At 49.4% G+C, this 24,765-nt stretch overlaps 1 protein-coding gene across 7 annotated transcripts in view; it reads left to right on the forward strand.

Moving 5' to 3' along the window:
- The window catches only part of LOC116842733 (protein groucho-like), a 112,974-nt gene that overhangs the window by 84,684 nt on the left and 3,525 nt on the right, over positions 1–24,765 (forward strand). For all 7 annotated transcript variants that reach the window (XR_004377767.1, XM_032812363.1, XM_032812362.1 and 4 more), the window contains 6 exons: positions 1,538–1,563; positions 21,113–21,241; positions 21,320–21,602; positions 21,714–21,969; positions 23,368–23,643; positions 24,095–24,698. Coding sequence is in view for 6 of the 7 variants with exons in the window: in XM_032812363.1 (XP_032668254.1) it covers positions 1,538–1,563; positions 21,113–21,241; positions 21,320–21,602; positions 21,714–21,969; positions 23,368–23,643; positions 24,095–24,698 (1,574 nt within the window). In the remaining variant the exon portion in view is untranslated. The remainder of the gene's footprint in view (positions 1–1,537; positions 1,564–21,112; positions 21,242–21,319; positions 21,603–21,713; positions 21,970–23,367; positions 23,644–24,094; positions 24,699–24,765) is intronic.

Here is a 24,765-nt window from a genome sequence, read left to right on the forward strand (position 1 = left end):
GGAGGAGGAGGAGGAGGAGGAGGAGGAGGAGGAGAAGATATACCACTCTCTCTCTCTCTCTCTCTCTTTTCCGAAACAACCCCGTTTCGCGCGCGCGCGTCTGCTCGATAACGACGCGAACGTGTATCCCAGGATTTTAACCCCTAAAACGCCGACCCTCGGCTTCTTCCTCCGCCAATATCCGCGCCGGCTACGAGTATGCCGGTGCTCGAGGAAAATACGAGGAAATTCCAGCGGCCCAATAAGGCTCTCTCTTCTCTGGGCCATTCTCGTCTCCGCTATTTGGCGAGACCATGAAGCGAGCGGTGAAACCGCTCGTTCGCCGCAATGTGGATGGCCGACGTTACTCGAAGACATCGTTCCCCGAACGAGAACGGAGCGATGCTCTCGCGGGGGAGATTCACGCCGCGTCCGCGACGTACGGTAGTATATCCCCAACCAGGGGAATTTGTTCTAGCGACAGACGAGAGTTCGTCCGATCGCGGGGAAGGAGAATTACGGAGGATTGGAACGTCGCGAATCGCTCGTCCGAGCTTAGCTCGGACTCTTCCGCTCGAAATTAAGGTTCCGTTGAACGACGTTCTTATTTTAAGTCGACCTATGCCAGAGTATATCGCGGATATCGAAATTCCGTCCCTTTTTCCCTCCTTTCCCTCTTTCGTCTCTCTCGTGTTCTCCTCTCGCGCGCTGCTGCGGTGCGCCGGTAAAAATATTTTATTTCCACAGTGGTTAATGTCGCGAGAGACAGAGAGAAGAGGCAATTTATGGGTGGTCCGTGCGCGCGCGCGGAACATAAACGGCTCGTGTAATTCTTATCGTAGGACGGGTAACGGGAGGAAAAAGATATCGTTAGGATATTTCCTACGAGACCGAAGTGTACCGACCGAAGTATGAGGAGGACGGTGGAGAAGGAGAAGGAGGAGGAAGAAGAGGAGAGAACGGCGAGGGGAAAGAGGAGACTGGGGAAATCGAGCGAGGGCAAACTATGAACTCGGCTTCTCGAGGACAAAGCTTTTCCTTCAGGATTTTCTACGTTTTCTCCCCGTTCCAGCCGGCCTTTCTTTTTCCCCGTTCTACTCCTCGTCTGCCGTCTCGGAAATCCTTGAGAAGTCTAGCTACTCTCGCGGTCCCCCGACCCTGTCTCCTTCTGCTTCCCTCCCTCCCTTCCTCTTTCTCTCTCTCTCTCTCTCGCACTTTTTTCTCTCTGCCTGCCTTTTATCTTCTCCTTGCCGTGGAAAAGATTCCGTCGACATGCCACCGACTCCATTCGCTTCGACGCTGCAATAATAATGAAAAACATTCATAGCCTTCCGTTTCCTCGGTGGTAACAGCTAGATTTCCGTCGACTTGGCGTGCGTGACGTTTAAAACATTGCTCGCGGAATCGGCAGGGCCATCGCGACGAGTCCATGCCTTTACGCATAGAGTCATGATGTTAGCTTAACAATTAGATCGCGATTGTCGTTAGCGTTACAACAACGATGATTCCTACGCAGTAATGAATAGTAATAACGCGAAATTTTTACGGTCTGTTGCAGGTCTCAATCCAGCCGAGGAGAGGCATGTGAGTATCAATTAAGTATCTAGCGATTTCTCATTTAGCTCGTCGTGAACGAGAGGGTGGGAACCCTCTCACCCATATGGCGTATTCCCCCACTCCCCGGGCGCGTAAAATTCCACCTCATAAAGGGGATTAGACCGCCGATTACGCGCGATGTATTATTGGACGATAGCGGAGGTGGACAAGCCGAATCGAGAGGGGGAATTAGCGCGATAGACGATAGCGGCTGTGAAAAAGAGAAGGAAGTGTGCTGCGAGGGGATGTGCGGGGAGGATGGAAGGCAGAGATGGCGACGAAGGTGGAGGAAGCGCGGAATGGACGTAAAAGCCTGAACACCGGAACACAGGGCCGTAAAAAGCTCGTCGTCAAAAGCATCCCCTTCCGCTTTCATCGACCACCCGGTGGCCTCTCTTTCTGTCCCGTCTCTCTCTTTCTCTCTGCGTCTCCTTCTTTTTCTCTTCGTTTCTCTCTCTCTCTCTCTCTCTCTAGTTTCTGGTCTCTCTATTTCTCTGCTTTCCTCTCCTTCTTCGATAACATAAAGCGCCCGCTGGTTGTGGCGCGCGCGTTTATTAAAAGCGCTCCGGAGAGGAAAAAAGCCTCGAGAGCGCTCGAGGGCACCGCCGTTCGCGCTCTCTCCGCCTCCAGGTTTCGAGTGTCCTGCGAGATCGTCCTGCGATCGATTGCTTCGCGCGCAAAAGGCTCGCGCGACGAAGGAGAATCGATGCGCCGGGGCTTCGGAACTTCACTCTCTGGTCCCTCTCCCTCGTCTCTCTCTCTCTCTCTCTCTCTCTCTCTCTCTCTCTCTCTCTCTCTCTTCTCTTTTTTTCCTAGGATCGATGAATATCGATGAGCGCAGTTAGCTGGGCGTCGATTAAACGGTTCCGAGCGTCGTAACAGCGTTTCCGCATTAATCGGCGATGCCGAAACGAATGGGCGATTAAGCCCGTGCGCGCGCTCGTTGAAAAATTCGCGAACCACTTCGGGAATCGCGAAAAACAGTTGAATATTTGATTTTCGAGTATTTTCGCGCCCGGTCGGGCGACGATTTTTTGGTTATTGATCCTCTTCCGGTCGTGCTGAAATTTACTGAGAGAGATGGAGAGAGAGGGGGAGAGACACAGACAGATAGACAGACAGAGAGAGACAGAGGGGGAGCCGAGGCTGTAACTCGTTCGATTCGCCGATGGCGCCCGCGGCACGCTGCCAGCCCGATAATTAGCGCCCGTTTAATATGCACAATTATTACGGATTGATAATCGGGGCTGCGCGTCCATTACATCGGTATGGAGATAGATGGTAATAGGTTGCCATCGATATTAGCTCTCCTCTTTCGCCCGTACGTCCTCCGCCGCTCCCGTTCCCCACCTCCCACCGCCCCCTCTGGCTGTTCCCTGTGAATTCTCTTCCGTTTATCTCCCCCGCCCGCCCGTCCGCCGTTCCGGGTACCTTGCACAGTTTCAAACTGCGACCCTGAGGGCTGTGAAATTGAAATATGAATGCTAATGGGGTTACTCGCCCCGCGTCGTATAATATTACCGATTGTTGGCCAGATAAGTCCTTTTGCTCCTCGTTGCGTACATATTTTTCGTTCGCTCTCTTCCACACCGCTTCGTCTATCGCGCAGGAACCTTTTAAAACAATCGACGACCCCGCGTTCACGTCGCGACCCATCAGTTTTCGTTTTCTCCCTTTTCCCCTCTTTTTTTATTCCTCTTTATTTAACGCGCGTTAATGGCTTAAGTGGTGATAAATTTGAAAAACCCGCCGCCGCTTGAGAATCCGTCGTCGTCCCTCTTTCTCTTTCTTGTATCTTTTCTTTTTTCTCGGCCGAATCCTTTATCCTGTCAAGACGTTTCACATGTACAGGGTGTGTGGATTTAGGTGTACGGGCGCGCGTGTGCAGGAAGAACTCGTTAAACTGAGTACAAAAATCCATTATCATTTTGTAAACTACTATGATAATTATCGAGATAATTAACGAAAAAAGTAAAACTTTGTAGGCAGTCTGAACATATTTGAACCAGAATAAAGTTTCCATTATTATAAGTTTTTGCTTTGCTTTTAGGTTGCACATTATACTCGTTAAAAGCAAAACTGATGCTTCGCATTACAATTTCAAGCCGATTTCTCACTGGTTTTTAACATAGATTAATATCTATTTCAACACAGAAACCGATATCTTTCGTAATTGGATAATTATTATTTGATCTATCTCACAGAAGCAGGCTATTTGATCCTTATCTCACAGAAAGACGATTTCATGTTCATCAGAAGCGCGATAATTTTCCCTTTTCAACGGTTTTTGTTGCAAGTCATTACGACATCTACAAGTGGCGTTATTGATGTATCGATACGTACTGTGTCGATCGACATGCAGCGAAAATGCCTCGTTATCCCCACTCCGTGACTCAGATCAAGGTAGTCGTCTCAGCCACGTGCTCGTTGAGATCACGTGATTGTTCAGGACATATAGAATAGCGTGAAAACATAGTGCGCCGACGCAACGGTAGATAGCACGTTTGGTTCGGCGCTGAGCTGAAGCTTGATGTCGACGTCGCAACTTTAAACTTGCGATAACTTGTGACTGTGCCGACGTAGCGACATGAAATAAAAAGCAATTTCTTTAGAACACATGTTTGCACACGTTTATGTTGCTCTTTCATAGCTTATTCAAATTAAAATACGGCTACGTGCTTATACGAGCGGCATGCAACTTCTTTCATTCGTAATTGAATTATTCGGATTTCTTCCTTCATCTCGTCTATCGTAACAGTGTTGCGAGATTAATAAATCTGTTATTATAAATCGCGAAATAAGGCAATAATTGCCATGATTATTTGCAAAGTAGATAATACACATTTTTGTTCACTTTTATGATTTTTAACCGCACACACGAATGTTCAGACAACTAAAATCCGGACACTCTCTACACCCCGTATTGATCGACGGTCCGATCTCGGTGAGGCGGTCTATCATTTTCTTTTTTAACGGAAGGGAGTTCCGAGCCATCGAACAAATTGACGCCGTACTTACCGAGTTCCGAGGAGCGAAGAATTACGTTCCCATCGATCCGCTTTCTCGCGTCACTTTGAATTTATACCTTCTCCGCGAGCGCGCTCGCTCGCTCGCGCCCAGGCTGCACGATAAAACTTCTATTCCGCTCGGCGGCTCGTTACCCAACTGCATTTTCATGTTCCTCCTTGCTACCTCGCCCGCGTCCCTCACCCTCGCGCCCTCTTCCTCCCACGTGCAATCCGATCTAGTGATTGGATCGAACGGTGCTTGCGGAAAAGGGGCAAACCCACGCGAAAGACTGCTGCTAGAAGAGGGCAAAAAGGATCTCAAGAGAGTGGAAGAGAAGTAGGACGGCCGGAAGAGGAAGACGAAGACGATGGAAAAGGGGGAGGATATATGTACACGCGAAGAAAGAGGCGAGGCGTGGGAGGAGAGTTCGCGCCTCAAATCGAAAACCGACGACAGCCGGAGAGAATGCGAGTCGTTATTATTCGCGCACCAGTAAAGCCCTCTCCTTTCATTCTTGGGAGCTTTACCTTCCGCTTCCTAACGTACATCGTACTTTTCCCCTCCCTGCCAGTCTCTCATCCTCGAAACGCCGCTTCTCCGCTTTCAGGATTTCTCACGACCCGGGAAATATTTCTCTGTGCGTCGTGGAACGCCTCGGAGCTTTTCGAGGCTGCGGAAAAGAAGCCTCAGCGCGGTTATAGGCTGACATATACGTCGTCCTCGTCGTCGTACGAGCTCGAGAAAGAAGAAAAGCCGCGTCTATGCGAACTCCCCGTCAGCCCCTTCTTTTCCACTTACTCTATCATCTTTCCCTACCATCCCTTGACCGACGCGTCGGACTTATAATGAATTCATAAAATACCGTGAAGCGACTGCACCCTCGGCATAAAAAGAGGGAACGGCGAGTCAGAAAGGGGAGAGGACGAGAGAATGAGACCAAAAAAGCGACGCACGACTACGGAATATTTATTTATCGCGCTCTCTCTTTCTATTTTTTCTTCTCTCTCACTCTCTCTTTCTCTTTTACGCACCGGATACGCATGAAAGAGACTCCAGGGTTCTTGGCTCTCGTTATTACCTCCGCCACCCTCTCACATCTCCGTCACGCGAGCGCGCTGGGCTTAATTGAATCACGAGATGCATACTTTCGGCTCGTTTCAGCCTGCTAGCGATAAAATTGTCGCGTGGAAGCCATCGACGATCTCGATTCGCGACGAGACAGGAGTGGATGGATGGGATACTTGGCGCGCGACGGTCGTAACATTGACCCCCAAGTGCCCTGCTTCTCAACTTCTATCCTCATGAAATACGGCGAAAATTCGCGACGGGAATATAATGGTTTCGTTGCGCCTTGCGTTCTCCGCAAAACGCGTTCTGTTATTTCAGAGCGAGCGTGATGACGGCGATTCGGCACGAGCTTTCCCCGAGCGTTAATCGCAATCAAATATCGCCGCAGGGAAAAAATCGGCCATGCAATGCAACATCCTCGTAGCCCGCGGCCCCGCCGCCCGCCACTGCATCAACGACGCTGATATCTGTGAAAACAGGAGGCAATTTTAAACGTTTAATCGAAATCGATACCGTTATTTAGCGTGCGTGTATGTATGTATACAATAAGCTTTCGCGCCAGGCGAGAGATCGCACCGGGCGACGGCCGCGATGTCGCGACGAGTACAACGTCCCTCTTCCGCGGCGAGAGGAGGGTTGCAAAATCGGCCGCGAATCGAGACGCCGCGATATCGATTGTTCGCTCTCTCCCCCTTTCCCGTTCCCTCTCGCGGCTCCTCCTCCTCTTCCTCCTCGCCTTTTTCCTTGGTTCAGCCATTTTCCGGCAGTTCGTTCTCCATTGGTCGCGGAGCTCGCGGTCGCGCTACTCTTTTTCCAACTTTTACGCCACCCCCGGTCTCCCGCACCCCCTCGTCGGCCGCCCGGTCTCTTCCATCCTATCATCCCCTACCCGCCTTTTTAATCCCATCACAGAGTCGAGCGCGCACCAACGAGGCTGTCGCCGGAGGTCGGTAAATTAAATCTCGAATAAAGTGCAAATAAACGAGCAAGAGGGGGAGAGAGGGCGGAAGGGGCGTTACCGGGTGGTGGTCGAAAGTGCGGTACAAAAAAGCGACAGGGTGAGAGCGAAAAAAGCTAGCGAAGAGAAAAGAGGATGGGAGAGTAGAAGAGGGAGGGAGAGAGGAAGAGAGAGAGAGAGAAAGAGAACGAGGGGACAGGACACGCAGGGTGAGAACGAACGGATCCGACGGAGGAAGGGAAAGAGCGAGTTGGGAGAGAAAGAGATAAAAGAGCGAACTGACGCGCGAGAGTGTAATTTATTTTAATTAGAGTGGCTGCATTATGTAAGCGGGTGAAGCGCCGATGAAAGGGTTTGAAAGGGTCGAGAGATCCTGACACCGACGCCCCGACCAACATCCCCTTCCGCTAACACCCTGTCTCTGCTGTCTACCCCCGGGAACAGACTAATTCGCTCTAGCCCAGGGCTGTGAGGCTCGCGCGTTTCCTCTCGAAGATTCACGGCCGACTCATGGTGAGCGATCACGCGTCTCGTTCAATGTACGTTGAAACGCGCTGCAAACAAATGCGACTTCGCCTCCAATACAGTTCTATGTGCGTGGGATTGCGGGAGGATCGGAAATTGTTGGTGGGAAAAAAGTCTACGAGGGAAAACTTCTACGGAGAACCGCGAGAAATCGGACGCGCGCGGGCAATTGCCATTCGAAAGTTTTCCAAGCGACCACTTGACCCAGAACTTAATTACCGAGCTGTCTGCTCCTCGAAAACGAAAGAAATCGAGCGGCGGCGGCCACCTGAGAATCTTTCGAGTGCATCTGACACGCGCGGGGGTGCGCGAGACGCGAGATACGCTCTTGAGTGTCTCACTCCCTTGGCTCCTTGGCGGGCAAAGTAGAGAACCAGCCAACCCTCCTGCTTTACCGACGCCTCTGATCTCGTTAGGAACGCATTAATTAATTTACAAGATGGCGGCGGTGGCAACGACGACGACGACGACGACGGTATAAGAGAGCAAGAGCCTCGTAGCGGGGGTGGGAGGGTGGACTCTCGGGGTTGGGACGAGGGTTACTGCACGGTACGTTTTAATTACTAATTGAAACGTTCTCCTACCACCTTCCACCGCTCCGATCCCGTAATTCCGTTTCCACGTCGCTGTCACTTTCACCCCCTCAACCTTAACTCCGACTCCCCGACCATCCGACCGACCGACCTTCCCTCCCGAGCGGTTGCTCGCTCTCTCCGACTCCGTCTTAATATCCCGCTACTGTAGGGGGGATACTTAATATTTTTAAATACTTTGCATACTTCGCTCTCCTCCACCCTCAATTGTACTCTCTTTTCCTACCACTCTTCTTCTTCTCTCTCTTTCTTATCGCAGCGTGGCGAGAGGATGGGACGATACTGCCGACCCGACAGCGGAATTTATGAGACGGTGAATCTGCGGCTTCCGCGAATTAATTAATTAAAAACATCATGGCGCCTTAATAACGCTCACCGCTCTTCGGCCTCGCTCAATCGTCCCCTTCATTTACCCCGCTTCCTTCGAGGCGCTTTCTTTTCCGCACCGGCTCGTTACCAGGGAAATTGGTAAATCGGGGAAAATTAGATCTCTCGCGTCCGGAGCATAAGCTCTCGGAAAACTTGACGGCTGCTTTTGTTTCCTGCTTTCTCGTTGATATCGGGGACTACGGAAGTCACGAGTAGTAGATAGACGTCATTCTTCATTGTTCCGAATGTCGATTTGCGCGACGAGGAAAGAAACACACGATCGTGTCGCGAACGTCTCGAAAGCGACAACGACGAGCGCGACGCGGCACTTAACGTAACGCGTCCCAGTTTCACAGTCGATTGGCAACAAAACGTAATCGTTAGAAAAAATATACACATACATACATATTAAGGTTGCGTCGCGCGCGAGCGCGATCGCAATCAGAGCGCGACGGATCGGTGGTTTTATAGTCATTGCACCGCGCTGCAGCGATCGATGACGATTCTGCGAAACGGAATAAAGCGCGTCTCCTGGTATTTATTACGCCGCCATCACCACCACCATCGCCACCAGCATCGGTGCACAGGTACGTAGGTGCGGTCGAGAGCAATTTTAACAGCACCGTGCCTCAACGGCGAATCGCTTCGTCGCGGTCCTTTACGATCGATTCACTCTCCGCTCGCGCCGTGGCACGGCACCGCATTCGTTCCGCGCCGATATTTACGTCCGCCGTTTGCAGCACGTTACGCGCGCAATAAGCCAATGTCACAATTTTCAAGCGAGAAATTAACGCCACTTTTTCGCGCCGTATTCTCGCTCTCTCTCGCGCGCGCGCGCGCGCGAAGCACGAAACGGTATTTCCTTGGCGATTTATTCGCCGCGGGTTTCTCATTTCCGACGATTTTCAGGCGTCTCCGAGTTGGAATTTTGGTTCTAAATTAATCCTGCAAATTTCATCGAACCATGCAGAACATTGTCTTATTTTGATGCCACTATTTCATGCCATTTTCTCCATGTCAAATTGTCTCCGATATAGGACTTGAGAATTATTCCGTATTCAATTATCTCTGTTTTATTTGCATTTTATTTTTGCACTTATTTTCAATAATTTAAATATATATATACATATAAAATTATACTCTCAATCGTAGATAGAATATATGGAATAAGCAAACATTAAATGATTTCACAATTAATGGGCAAATAAAAGACAAACATTTCTGTTTATTTATAATCTCTACGTTATTTATTTTCTTCATTGTGTGGCATTAGAAATGTATATACGGAATGTTCCTCGGTATTGGCTTTTTAATGCATTTCTATTGCTAGCATTCTATTGCTGGCTATCGTGAATGAATCAAAATTTAGAATCAAAAGTTCGACTCGCGTCTACGGTGCGATTCAGGCAGGAACGTATGTGCTGATCGACCGATTGATTGCCGCGCCGTTGATTCCTTCATGTCATAATTTCTCTCTCTTTTCTTTAATCGCACGTACGTACGTGTATGCGTGAAACGCTCTGAAAGCTAACGCACACCTCCATCGCGTCGCGATTATCCATCGCGCGGCGAGCAGGCTTTTACGACTCGCGGCGCGTTTAACGGCCGACTAAGCTTTTTAATAATTTGCCGACCGGTAATTAGTTCGTAATTTAATGAGGTGGCTGTAAAACGCCACCCGAGGCAAAGGCAGAAGCCGAGGCAACGGCGACGGAGGTTGGCAGCCGACGCAAAGATCAACCGCCCCGTAATTACGTCTCCGTATGTATGTCACAATATAATCGGCCGGTGGTGAGCGCGTTTTCCACCGTGCTGTGAAAAGCTTTTTCCCTGCACCCAGAGAGAGAGAGAGAGGGGGGGATAGACGCGAGGGTGTACGGGAGGAAAGAGGGCGAAAAAACAGAAGCTGGTTGGGAAGGAGGAGAAGGCACGTTGAAGAGAGAGAGAGAGAGAGAGAGAGAGAGAGAGAGAGAGAGAGAGAACTCGAGGGTGGATTTGTTATTAAAACGTCCTGCTGGAAATAACGGGCGCCGCGTCGCGCGACGGATGCAGTTTGCAAACGAGGACGCGATACGGTCGGCAAAGGATCATTATTTTATTCCAACGTAACATCCGTTACGTAACGTGTCCGATAGTGCGAGCTTCTCGCAGCAAAAATCTGGAAATTCGCGAACGCGCACTCACCGCGCCGTTGCGCACGTATGCCGTATGTATATCACGTGTATACGTGTTCGCCGCGTCGCTCGTGCGCTCTTCGTTAGGAATAAATAGAAAGTGAATAACAACGAAGTATATATATCGTGCAGAGTATATAAATTTCTGCATATCTCTGTACGTATTTCGCGAGGGGAGAAATTTCGGCGGGAGAATTTCGCGTCCGTTTCGGCGCGCCTGCGTGCGCGATCATCTCGCGATCGCAAAGTGCCAACCGAACTCCTCCGCTGGATCCGTCGTCTTCGTCGTGAACACACATTCACTTACATACACACACACACGTGGGGAGTGATCGCTTCTGGCGTTGCCCTTCACGAAGGAAACGTGAGACCTACGTTGTAGGATAACGTTTAACCCGCTAACGTAGGAAGCCAATGAGGCCGCACTCTCTCGTCTTTCCGGTGGAAGATACTGCCGCCATAAATCAGACGGTCGATCGGCGACGGGTGGTCGACCGGTCGCCCCCCCCCCTCCCTTTACCGTTCCTATCTCTCTCTCCTCCTTCTCTTCTCTTTTCCACTCTTCCCCCCGGCAGCGTGGCTCGACGACGGCCATTAACTCCTTTTTTTGCGATGTGTAATGACCTTAAAGCGCCCATGGTTTACGAAGCCATTCGTTAGGGCCCCTCCGCGCGTCGGTAATCGCGCGAGAATGCACCATCCGCGGGCATTGTTGCGTAGGATCTTTTTTCCTCTTCATCTCCCCGGTCCCGTCTCCCATCCCCTCGAGCCACGTTCTCTGTTGCTTTCTTCTCCTCTCCTCTCCACTCTTCTCTCACCGGCTTACCTCGTTCCGGCATCTGCTCTCGCGCCCCTCTTTTCCTTCTCGGCTTTTTCTCGTCCTTATTCTGACGTGAAGAAAAGAGGAGCGCCAGAGAAAGAGAGAAAGAGAGAGATACAAGGGCTGAGAGGGAGAGGGGACGACGGCTCGGGAGAAGAGCGAGATAATAGGAGAGAAGCCCGAGTAACGTCGAGCGCGCGCGCGAAATAAAGCGACGATCGGGATGCGCCACGGGCTTTTCAATTACCCGGAGCTGCTCCTCCTCTTCCTCCTCCTCCTTCTCCTCCTCCTCTTCCTCTTCTCACCGCGCTTCTCTCGCTTTACCTTCGTTCGTCCTGCCACCCTCCAGTTCTTCCTCCTCCGTCGCCCTTCGTCTGTTTTGCTTCCTCCTACTTCCCTCTAACGGAGCGATAAAAATGTTTCCTCGTTCTCTCCTCCCTCGTGGGTAACGCGCAGGCACTTTATAGCAGGCTATTCTGTTTGCCCCTTATTTCTCCGACCTGCTCGCCCTCCTCACTCGATCGCTCCCGCTTTCTTCCCTTGCACTTTTCTCTCTTTCTCTCTCTTCTTCTCTCTTCATTTCTCTCTGTCTTTGACTCCCTCTTACCTCCTGTCTCGTCTTTCCTCGCTCAACCAGGCGGTACTCTCAGGAAGCCGCCGCCGCCACCGCCTCGTAAAAGACCACTCACGTTCCAGCTATCGTTGGAAACTCTCGACGGCGTTCGGCCGACGCCTGTGCGCGAGCGCATCGGCGTTCAACAACCCCCCTTTTGAAAAATCGCGCGCAATAAGCGCCGACGTGTCGCGAGACCGCCGCGCCAGCAGCTGCCGGAGTCGTCCGTACTGTGTATGCGACAGGGGGGAGCGGTTCCCGTCAGAGCCACGCTCGCAATTAAAAACGTAATTAAAAGCGAGTAATTACGAGCTGCGAGACGCGCGGCCGATCGATCGATCGTTCGTTCATTCGTTCGTTCGTTCGTTCGTTCGTTCGTTCGCTTGCTCGTTTGCTCTTAAGGAGAACGGTGGTCGAGACGCGCGCGCACGTGCCACGGTAGTGGTTCGTTTCGTCTACACGAGAACTAATTGAAATTGGAGCCTCGCGACATCGCGCTTCGACTTTCGACGCGAATAACACCGGCGGATTGACGTTTCCTTCCTTCGTCTTCCCCTTCGTTCTTTCTTTCCTCCTCCACGCGAACGTCGGTCGATTTTTGTTCCAAGTCATGTCGCGCTGTTCGCGGCGGAAACTGGCGCAAGCGGAGCGCAAACCCGCGTGCCTCTGCACTTTTTCGCGGCGCGCTCCCCAACGAAAATCGGTGTTCGCAGCGGCGAGTTCGTCGGCACGATAACGATAACTGTTGCACTATCGATCACGTGGTGGAAGCGCCTGTACACGAAAGAAAGGACAGCGGTGCGAAGAAGAGAGAAAGGGAGAGACAGAGAGAAACGGTGTGCGCGGCGATGGGGCGCGGTCCACACGCGTTGCCGCATAAAATTGCAGAGCCCAGCAGCAGCGCGGCGGCAGCAGCACGGTGCGAGATAGCTGCAAACAGAGGCGAGTTAATTTAAAAATGCAAATTCCACCACGGGACTCTGCCGCTCCGGGGTGACGGACGCGGTGGCGGCGGGAAAAAGAGGACACGAGGGAAGGTGGAGACGGGGCGACGAGAGTTGGGGGAGGGGGGCAAAAAGCGCAGCGCGCCGAGAGAGATAGAGGGAACACGACGAATAACGCGTCGAGAGAAAAGGGAGAACTTTGCTATTTATGACGCTGCCGTAAATCATAGCGTCGTGAATTCCCGTCTGATTCGCGGCGTCGCGAACGCGCGCCCGAACGCGCGCGCCAGCGCGAATTTTATTTATATATCGTTCAATTTGGCCAAGTCAGATTGCTGCGCGAGGACGTGTTCCGTCGGTGCGTGAAATTCCGACTGGCGAGCGGCGTTTGAATAAGACCGCCATTCGTAGAACGAACTACCACACGCACCTTGTGTGTGTATGTGTGTGTGTGTGCGCGCGCGCGCGCGCACGTGTCGTCAAAATTTATTTCCGTATTTTATTTTCGTATTTCTACATTTTATTTAGATATCTCGATATATCCCGACATATTACATTTATCTACTCGCTACGGTATTAAATATTTCTCTACGTGCAATTTTTGGCACACATTATAGTCGAGTGAAATACGCGCTGCTTGACGGGAGGTAGTACGTAGAGCTGCCGAGATATGGAAGCGGCGATGTTGACGGCTTGTCGTTGAGAGCACATATCGATTTCGCGACGAGTCATGCAAAAAAGATCAGCTCGGCTGAACGCGCGGGCGGATAGGCAACGTGCGGCGTGGGAGGAGGAGGAGGAGGAGAGGGGGTGTATATCTGGTCGGCGCTCTCGGTGATAAAAATTCGCGCGCACTAATTGCCGCGTATGACGAATGTGCCGGTTGACCCAGTGACACGTACGCCGCGGATTCTGGGAATCGATTACCGCCGCTGTCCCCGACGCGATCATTAAAAATTCCATGCATCCGCGAGTGAGCTGCCGCCGCCGCCACCACTATCACCACCACCACCACCACCACCAGCACCACCATCACTACCACCACTACCACCACTAACGCCGTCGTCGTGCAGTCAGCGGTGGTCCCCCGAAATTGCGCTCACGACTCGACTGTGCGCGACCGCTGCTGCCTGTGTATCTCGTCGCCGCGTCGGTGACGCGCGCGATTTCGGTAATTAAATTAATCGGCCGTCGTGGCAACGAAAGTCGCGTTCGGCGGTGTCGGTATTGAATATTCAGAAGCCGTTACCCCCGAGCCGCGCTCGGGGAGATCGCGTCGCGAGCGACGGCTGTCGTAATTTGCGTGTCGTGGACGTTTGTCTGTTTGGAAGGCTTTGAGGGCCCGCGATCGCCGCGATCGTCCACGTTAATGCCTTGTCCGTGGCATTGTCGGCGATATGCAGCACGTGAATGCCGAAATCGATAAATGCATTCGTACATGCCGCTCGCGTCAGTGTCAAAGTTGAAGTATAGATAGATAGATAGATAGATAGATAAAGTGAGAGGGAGAATACTATTGTCTCTATTGCGTTCGACTAGAAATTCGCCGACGCGAATCGCATTAGCCGAACATTTCGCCACGGTGCAAAGTCCCGGCCATGTCCGCGGAGCATCTCCCACATCGACGGTATATCTCGTCAGCCCGATCCTCGGAATCCCAATTTCCCGACGTCGCTCGTCCTCCCGACCGACGTTCCACAGCGCTGAGAGCCACTGGGTGCAATCTTGTACCAGCTGGGGTTTGCGGGGTCTTGGGAGACGCGACTCCGGCTCGTAACCTTCTCTCTCGAGGTCCTAGCCACGACGAGGGTGGAGTGAGGAATAGGGAAACAGGCACCACAGTCTGGTAGGCGGACGGCGGGGGGCACGGTGAAGCAGCGGCGGCAGGGGGTTGGTTGGTTGGTTGGTTGGTCGAGGTACGAGGCGTAGGGTGAGAGCGCGCGAGTGGCAACGGCGGCGGCGGCGCTAAGGGGTGAGACGACGGAGAAAAGGGAAGAGAAGGAGTCGGAGAGAGAGAGAGAGAGAGAGAGAGAGAGAGAAAGAGAGAGAGAGAGATGGTAATGGAGAAAGAGAGAGAGAACGGAGGACGGTGTGGGTGGTCGGTGGCTTGGGATATATCCGTAAGGTTAGGGTGGTTGAGTCGAGACGAGGCGCCGTGGCGAAGGAGTCGCTCACTCACTTACCACCCTCATGGCTGCGACCGCCAACCCCAATAGCACGCACACGGCCAAAGCCGTCCCCCGCCGCTCACCCTCTCTATCCGCAAAACGCGCCTCTCACCCTCGAAAGAGCCACCCCTGACTGTACTTCGGTGCCTGCTGCTTGCCAAGTTGCTTGCCTGCCTGCCTGCCTGCCTGCGGACCAAGTCGTCCCTAACACTACAAAGTCTATATATCTACGGTATACCCGCAGCTCCTCCTACACTCCACTACTACTACCACCGCCTCCTCTACCTCCTCCTCCTCCTCCTCCACCACCACCTCTTCCTTCTCCTCGTCTTCCCCAGAGGTACCAACCCCCATATTGATCGTGGCACGAATCCTCTTTGTGGGAGAGAGGGTGGTATGGATAGCCGACGGGATAGGTGTAAGTAAACTTACGTGAATGGAAGGCGGGCGTGTGTATCGTTTCTTCGCGGAGGTATATATACATCGTGTATATATAAACGTATATACACACCGCGAACGGGGAGAGGGTGGCTGGGTGGATGGGCGAGTCGGCAAATGAGAAAGGAAGACAGAACAGAAACGGGAAGCTCTCTCACGAAACGACATTGCGAGCTATCGGCGTCTCCGCGGGGCGTGGGAGAAAAGGATGCGCTTATCCCCTCGAAAGACGGGACTTCCGGATAACGTAGCTACTACTAGCTACGCGCGGTATTGACTGCGGGAAAGAGGAGAGGTGTATGTTTCCGCATGATTTTCCGCGCGAACTGAACCACCGACGTCGAGGCGCGCAAGCGGGGGTTGGTCTTTTTACTCTGCGACTATTATATAATCCGCTCGTTTCTCTTCTCGCACGCGATCATCTCTTCCCTTCGTTTTACCGACAACGCTCGAGTTCGATCGAGCATGTGTGTATCCTCGTGAACGCACGTTCCAAGTTCTCCCGTCGTTGCGCTCACGACCAGAAATTATCGCGACTCGTCCAGTCATGCGACGCAACGACGTGGAAACGTTGTTGAAGCGGAGTCACCCTTCTTCCCTTTCCCTCCCTCGCTTGCTGATGAGAATCGACGAGGGACAGCCGTGTGACGTTTCTTCTCGCCGCCGGCAAGAAACGCCTTGCAAATTCCATCCTTAGAAATTCATCATTTTTTCGCGCGTCTCGTTTTATTTCTTCAAGTCTTCAACACACCGTGTCTCGTCTCCTTCTAAGTCTCCCATGATCATGTACGAGGCGTTATTTTCTCGTCTCGAATTGTCTTTTTGGTGACGCACGACGCTCGTACGAAGCGTCCACTTCGGCGGACTCTGGCCAGATAAACAGCGACCGACCGTTAGAAGGTAACGAGAACGACTCTGCAAGATCGGAGAAAAAGATCTCTCCTTCTCTTGCTCTTTCTTTCCCGGGCTCCTTTCCGCGAGGAAACTCGGAAGAGGCACGTAATACGGCTCCTGGGGGATTCTTTTCTTCCGAGAATCTTTCATGACGTGGAGCGGAGCGCGTGTTCACGGGACTTCCCCCCTTGCTGCTCCTACGATCTGCTCTCTTTCATTCTTTCTCTTTTTCTCTCCTTCTTTCTTCCTTCCTTCCTTCCTTTCTTTCTTCCTTCCTTCCTTCCTTCCTTCCTGCCAGCTTTTGTCTTCGATTTCTTTTCTCTCACGACGTCGGCGTATTGCGTCGCGAGACACCAGAATTCTTGCTCGCTTGATTTTTCCGTGTCGCGGGATTTCATACTCGCGTCGACGTATTCTTCCGGGCGATTTCCTCCCGATGCTCCGGGTCTCCGATGAGACCCGGCATGGCGATGATGTATACGCTCCAATGTTACTCCGCACGCTAATCGCTCGGAGATACACTCGCGAGCGCGATCCCCGACCTCCTATTTTTATTCCCTTCCACTCGAACTGTTTCCGAGAGCGGGCGTGTTCGCTCGACAGCAGGGGAGATGATACCGAGGCGACGAAGTAATGGACCGAGAGAGAGGAAGTCACAGAAAGAGAGAGAGAGAGAGGACGCGCGTGAGAAGAGGAGGGTAGTAGCGGTTACGAGGGACGAAGGGTAATTGAGAAGAGGAGATTTACTTCGACACCGGGGCGGCGGCGGCGGCGGCTGCGAGGGGATGCGACGGGATGGTTTACGGGGTTGCAAGATGGGGCGCGTAGTTATCGGGGACAGGGTGAGGGCCACTAGTGCTTTCTCTCTTTCACGAAGGCATGCGGACGGTGCGCAACGCCCTGTCGTGTGTAACGACGACGAAACTGCGGCTCGTAAAACTTCTCGGCTGCGATGATATCTCCAGCAACTCGCTCAACGGAGAGCAGAGTCGGAAAGACTCACCCTGACTCGATGACATCTTGAACGACGCGTTTCCGAAGAGCATTTTCCCTCTTCTCCCTCCTCTCTTTCTCTCTTTCGCTGGAAAATTCTCGCCTTAGCGATATCTCGTTACTTTGCCTGGTGTTGAAGTCAGAAACGAGTTCAAAGATCGTCTATCAAGTTTCGATCTTCGCGATGCTTATCAATTACCACGTCCGACTCTTATCTCGCGTTCATTACCTCGTCTCTTCTCGCGTGTAAAGTACCAAGCAAATTTGTCGTGATAAACCAAAGTATGCGAGAAACGCGACGACTTTGTACTAGTTCAAGCATCAAGCACTACGTATATCGAACTCCATAAATACAGTCCCATTCTCTAGCATAGTGATATTTGATATTTTCGGAGCGCGTTGTGAATATAAGATATTTGTACATTATGACTGTTGATTATTCTAGGAATTGCGTTTCTCGAATAATCAACAGTCAAGATACGCGAATAAATATATACTTATAATATGCTTGAATAAAAATTTTAAATGCTACTGTGCAAGGGGGATGAACAAAACACTAATGGAGTTTTGTGTGCAAATGCGGACAGAAAAGTTGCTCTTCTCCCTTTGAGTTTAGGAACGTATCAGTCTTATCCAATGGGAGAATTCATTCAATGGAAAACAGATTCTCCCACTGAACAAGACAGATATTGAGAGACGAGTTTCTGAACTTACAAGAAGAAAGGTGATAACCTTTCTATCCGCGATTGTACACTGGTGGACGTTAATTGAGTCCTTTTTCGATGTAAAATAGTGTAGAATCACTCTAATCAGAGTTTGGCCATAAAAGAATTACTTTTGATTGGTCCGCTATGTTTCATCAAATCCCACACAACATACAATCATGGTACGCCTATGGTAGTAGATTAGGTTAGATTAAGAAAAGATAGACAAAGAAAGGGATTAAAAATATGTTTCTTTTTCTCGCAGGATTTTAACGAAACCGCTCGTTGTGGTCAAACTCTAATTAAGATGACTCTAAAATAGTGTAGAGTCACTCTAAACAGAGTTTGGTCATAACGCGCAGTTTCGGCAAAATTTTGCGAGAAAGAGACATATTTTCAATTTCTCTCTTTGTCTATCTTTTCTTAACCTAACTTAACCCACTGCCATGGACCTACTACATAACCTACTATAATTGGATATTGTGTGGGATTTACCAAAACATAGCGGACCATTCAAAAGTTATTCCCTTATGGTCAAATTGCTTAGAGTGACTCTAAAATAGTGTAGAGTAAACCCTTAAAGAGAAACTGGCCATTGGGGGTCTCGCGTGATTAGCGCACGGGATGAGGGCCCACAAAATGGCGGCACCAATATAAGTTAGAGTGAGAAAAAATATACTCGTCTCACACTAACTTATTGCACTAATGCAGTGCAGCGAAAAAGTACAAACAAACGCACACTCTTACGAGCTCACGTATTTGCGGCCGCCATTTTGTGGGCCATATTCCTTAGTATGGCCAGTTTCTCTTTAAGGGCCATTGCATGTATGAAAATGTTAACCGTAACCGTAAGATCGTAAGAAAACTGACCAATCAGAGTTGATTATTTTCCTTGCGTTCGAGGAATAATCAACTCTGATCGGTCAGTTTTTTTACGTTCTTACGATTCTTATGGTTAGTCTCGATCTACAATAGGTGTAGTAAGCTTTAAGCTTTAAGGAATTGACCAATCATAGTCGAATTATAAAAGAATAATTTATTGTAATTGGTCAATTTCTTACGGCTTAAAGTTTACTACATCTATTGTAAATCGGGACTAATGGTTAAAATTTTTCTACGTGCAAAGGCTCTAAGGATCTCTAAAATAATATAGAGACTCTATAAGAAGAGACAGGATATCGTATGTCAACGTTTTAATTGGCTGCGCCATGTTTGGGTCCTCGCTTCCAGTTAGGAGCATCAGCTGAATGACAACACAAGCAGTCTGTTCTTTTTACTGCACTGGCTGCACTGCTGAACTTGTGCAATAAGTTAAAGTGAGACAAGTATATTTCCGGTTTAGACCCAAACATGGCGAATCTGGTATCTACAGGCGACGGTGTCCTGTCTCTTTTTATAGGGTCTCTAAAATAATATAGAGACCCTTTAATAAGAGTCTGGCTAACACATATATTATCACAATATTTCGATTGAAACATCATGATTGGTCCGCCATTTTTTCTCTAATGACGTAGTAATGCATATAAAGTATAACAAATAATAAAATTTTATTTATTTCATTTTCTCCTTTATCATCGAATGGTAAAATTGTCATTTCGCACTTCTCTTTCATCATTTATACATTATATTGTACATTACATATAAAAAAAACATTTATTCATAAAAACAAAATAAGTTGATTGTAGTTTGAACAAAATGAAATTTGCACGAATAATATTGAAATATTATTCAAATCGATGTTTTGTCAGTGTTTGTGACATTAGTGATTCATAATAATGCATTCGCGCTGAAATTACCTCTTTTAGATTAGAGAAAAAATGGCGGACCAATCAAAACACTCTAAAATCAGATTTCTGTTGGCCAGATTCTTATTAAAGGCTCTCTAAAATAATGTATATGAGCGCGCCATCTCCTGGCTCCCGACTCGTACTTCTCTAGGGACCAGAATTTCGAGATCAAACATGTCTTTAACTACCGTGATCACTGCTGGCGGCAATACGACTTACAGTCGTGGTTATTTATATAAATATAAGCACAATTAATATTTTCAGCTATAATATTCGCAAGCGCAAATAATACATGAGCGATAAGATCAGCCATTTACCCTGGAGAGGTACACGTCGGGAGCCTGGAGATAACGCGCTCATATACACTATTCTAGAGTCACTCTAAGCAGAGTTTGGCCATAATGCGCGGTTTCGTCAAAATCCTGCAAGAGAAACATATTTTCAATCTTTCTCTTTGTTTATCTTTCCTTAACCTAACCTAAGCTATTGCCATAGGCGTACTGTGATTGGATATTGTGTGGGATTTGACGAAACATAGAGACGAAACTTTTGACCAATCAAAAGTTATTCCCTCTTAGTTATGGCCAAACTCTGCTTAGAGTGACTCTACACTATTCTACATCGAAAAAGGACTCAAAAGACCTGTTTTTTTTCGCTGCACTGTTGAACTGGTGCAATAAGTTAAAACGAGACACATATATGTTTTCTTATTTTAACTTATTGCAGTAGTGTAGCGAAAAAGAACAAGTCTAATTAATGAACATCAGTGTACACGATCCGGCTTATAGCAGCTTTAACACTTACTGGATCCAGTTTCCATCGAATATTTCACGTTCACATATTTGTGCATCGTAACTGTTGAGGTTATCATGCTGCATTGTATACTTCCGTCTTTTGAAAGACCGACAGCCGATATTTCTCTCGGTAGTCGTGCATAATACGACGGAGAGAAAAAACGGAACCTTACGATCCCCGCCCTATTATTCTTCGTTCGCCTCGGAGACGAATGGAGGTCGAACGGGCTGTGAGGGATAAGTAATTCCGTCGATGCCTCTTCCGCCCGTCCGACGGCAGAGTCGTTTTATTTAATCGCGAAGGAGGAAGGAATTCAGTCGTTCTCTTACCCTACCCTATCCTATCCTACTCTACCCTCCGTTAGTCGACCGCCCTCTCGGCCGCAAGAAATCCCCCGTTGCCGATACTTTTCCGCTGGAAAATCCATCGAAGAGGTGGAATCGCGCCGCGGCCTGTAAAAATCGTCGTCGACGAGTAAATCCCCCGATATCTCCGTAATCGGATTAACCGCGCGACGAGCGAGCGGATCGTATCGCGCGTCGATAAGGTCGACGTGGCTACAAAAAACGAGGGAGTGAAGGGAAAAGCGGAGAGAGGGAAGAAAAAAGAAAGAAATTATAAAACGTGCGAGCGATTTCGTTAAAAGCGGACTCTAACCGGAACCGTTCCTCACCGTCTGTTGCAGAGGAACTCGATATCGCCGGCCGAGCGTGAGAAGTACAGCAGGCCCCGCAGCACGCCAGATCCGCAGCATCACGAGCACCTGCACCTTGCAAAGAAGATGAAGAAGGAACAGGACAAGGATATAGGCCATGTAAGTGTCTAAGATGGTGCTTCATGTCACATGTTCCGCGATTCGCCTTAATAAAGTCGTGCACGTTTTCTCCGGCAGCAAAGCGACGGTGAAAAGAGCGACCAGGACCTGGTGGTGGACGACGCGAGCGAGGGCCCGACTAGCCCGGCGGCGAACGGCACCTCCTCACCGCGGGAGAACGGCCTCGACAAACTCGGACCTTCCTCGGTGCCACTGAGCGGTCAGGTGAAGAAGGAGGTGCCGCCGCCGTCACCGAGGAGCGGCACTAGTAGCAACGCCAGCACCCCTTCGGCAAAGAAGATGGAGGAGCGCGAGAAACCAACCACACCAATTTCAAAACCAGTCACACCGACGTCTGCTGGTACAATTTGACTGTCCCGTCCCGTTCATGGCGTTTGCTTCTATAAGAAACAAAGCCGTGACACGTCGAAAGCTATGAAACAAGTAACCGTACCGATTGATCACGGCCTAGGTGGCAGTAGCTCTGGTTCGGGTGGCCTGAAGCCATCGAGTTCCAGCAAACCGCTGGTCTCGGCCTCCGTGGTCGGTCCTTATCCGCCGCATTATCCACCACACCACCCGCCAGCGGGTCCCCATGTGGACATGCTAGGCTATCCTCCGGCGGCGCTCAACGGCTACCCGACGAGACCGCCACTTCAGCAGCTCTACGACCCCCACGCCAGCATGAGAGCACCTCTCGGACCGCTCGGTGTTCCGGGTGGAAAACCGTGAGTGTTTCTCTCTCTCTTTCTCTCTCTCTCTCTCTCTCTCTCTCTTTTGATTAGTTGTCATTGTTTCAAGTGCAATGGTAACGAATTAGCCGCTTTATTTAATTAAATGATTGTAGAGCTTTTTGATTAAAATTGAAAAATATATATAAAAGCAACGGTTAGTAAGAGATTTGGTGGTTTTGACTAGTGTCGAGAAAGGATGCGATAACATTAATTAAAAAGCCACGTGATGAATCTTTAAAAGTTATTAATTTTATCTTGAACTCTCTTTTTGTCTATGTAAACATGTTATAAACAATTGTTTGATACCTTTATACGAATTCACCACTGTCGTCAATTATACCAGGCTTAGTTTTGCAAGATTTGAAAATTCATGTACTCAACCGTCCAAATCTCGCATCTCCACTTTCGGTATATGGACGATGTGGTTATGGCTACTTCAAAGAACCCGACAGTTCACCATTCTAAATATTTTGAATTCCACACATCGTCAATTCCTTTACAGAACAAATATCCGAAATACATCTCGTGGATATCCTATAGATGTCGCGATATAATCAATCTACAAACTGCAATCTATCAGTACAATATCTTGTCATTCTTTATCTCCCGAATATTTCAGTTATCATTCGGTTTAACAGACGACTATATAATACATTATCAAATATTGAGGTGTTACTGAGATGTTACATAATATTTACTTTCTGCTTTAGGCCCTGTTGTATAAGAAATATTTGTTTTTGTCGATTATTATCGTTCTTCTTCTTATTCTGTTACTTATAACAGACTACATATACCATTGATATGTACTTCATTATCTTCGTTCAACCTTATCGTCATTATGTTAGAATTGTTTTACAATTTGACAAGTTCTCCAAATGACTGTTTTCAATTAAAATTGTCTCTAAATGTGTTAAATATTTGTATCGTTAGTAAGTTTTTTTATTGCTATAACTTGTCACACATGATATATTAAATTTATTAATCTTTTTAAAAAATATCCACGGCACACACATAGTTTACATAGTTACAAATAACGATATGTTGTAATGACAGTCTTTTCTTGGAAATCTTGGAAGTGACTTGCAAATCCCGGAAGAGTATCTATTGAGAATGATTGTCTTCATATGGTCACCCCCAAGTCTTTTCAACAATGATTTTCAAGTATGATCTCTCTGTTTGACATTACATGCGTTACTTTGCTCCGTTGCTTATAACCAATAATTATTTGTAATTTATAATTTTGGCTGAAAATGACCACAAGAAATGGTCGAGTGGGAAGAAGGAGCTTCAACGAGACACTTGCACGAATGAGAAAATTCTGCAAGATCCGACGTTTAGGCAGAATTTCTCTGTGACTTCTTTTTCGTCTCACTGCCTCTTTCCATGTTACAGAGCGTACAGCTTCCACGTGTCTAGCGAAGGTCAAATGCAGCCGGTGCCTTTCCCACCCGACGCTCTAGCGGCTCCCGGGATACCGCGTCATGCGCGTCAGATAAACACGCTCACCCACGGAGAAGTGGTCTGCGCAGTGACGATCTCGAATCCGACCAAGTACGTTTACACCGGCGGCAAGGGATGCGTCAAGGTGTGGGACATCAGCCAGGGTGGTAGCGGCAGCGCCAAGCCTGTTTCGCAGTTGGATTGCCTGCAACGGGACAACTACATTAGGTCGGTGGTAACACGTGTCTTCATTCGTATTCGTGACACATTAACTCCCAAACGCTATACGGTCGATGTAATTAATTTCCGACTGAATTCTGGATGACATTTAGTCGTGTCCGCCGGCTGTATATCATGCCGAAGCAGCGGCGCGCATCGATTTACCGCACACATTTTCCGTATGCATCTACCCCCTTCTCTTCCTCCTCTTCTTCCTCCTTCTCCTCCTCCTCCTCCTCCTCCTCCTCCATTATCTCCACTACCTCCACCACAACCACCTCCTCCTCCTCTTCCTCTTGCCATCCCTCACCGTCTCTCCGCTACTACTACCACCCCCGGTTGGTTCCCCGCGCTTGCAGCATGCGGGAGCGTAATAATTATTTAAAAGCGCGCATAAGTGGCAGCATTTAACAGGATTAATGTAACGACCGCGTCGTTCCTCTCGGTGTTCGTTAATCAGGTCGGTGAAGCTGTTGCCGGATGGACGGACTCTGATAGTCGGTGGCGAAGCGAGTAACCTGAGCATTTGGGACCTAGCCAGTCCGACTCCGAGGATCAAGGCGGAATTGACATCGTCAGCGCCGGCCTGTTACGCCTTGGCGATCTCTCCGGACTCCAAGGTCTGCTTCAGTTGTTGCAGCGACGGCAATATCGCCGTCTGGGACTTACAGAATCAGACGTTGGTGCGCCAGTTCCAAGGACACACAGACGGCGCTTCCTGCATCGATATTTCCGCCGACGGCTCAAAGTTATGGACCGGCGGTCTCGACAACACTGTGCGTTCTTGGGATCTACGCGAGGGCAGACAATTGCAACAACATGACTTCACGTCGCAGATATTTTCTCTGGGCTATTGTCCCACTGGCGAGTGGCTGGCAGTCGGTATGGAGAACTCGAACGTCGAAGTACTCCACGCCACTAAGCCTGACAAGTATCAACTGCATCTGCACGAATCCTGCGTGCTTTCGCTGCGCTTCGCCTCCTGTGGCAAATGGTTCGTTTCCACTGGAAAGGATAATCTGCTGAACGCGTGGCGCACGCCATACGGTGCCTCGATATTCCAGGTGGGTCATCGATTGTTGCTCGTGCGAATTTATTACTTCCGACACGTCGTGCACAACTGTCGATATC

This window comes from Odontomachus brunneus, unplaced genomic scaffold (assembly GCF_010583005.1).
Source record: "Odontomachus brunneus isolate Ranch 3 - 2012 unplaced genomic scaffold, Obru_v1 Obru_scaffold_027, whole genome shotgun sequence".
Classification (NCBI taxonomy): Eukaryota; Metazoa; Arthropoda; class Insecta; order Hymenoptera; family Formicidae; genus Odontomachus; species Odontomachus brunneus.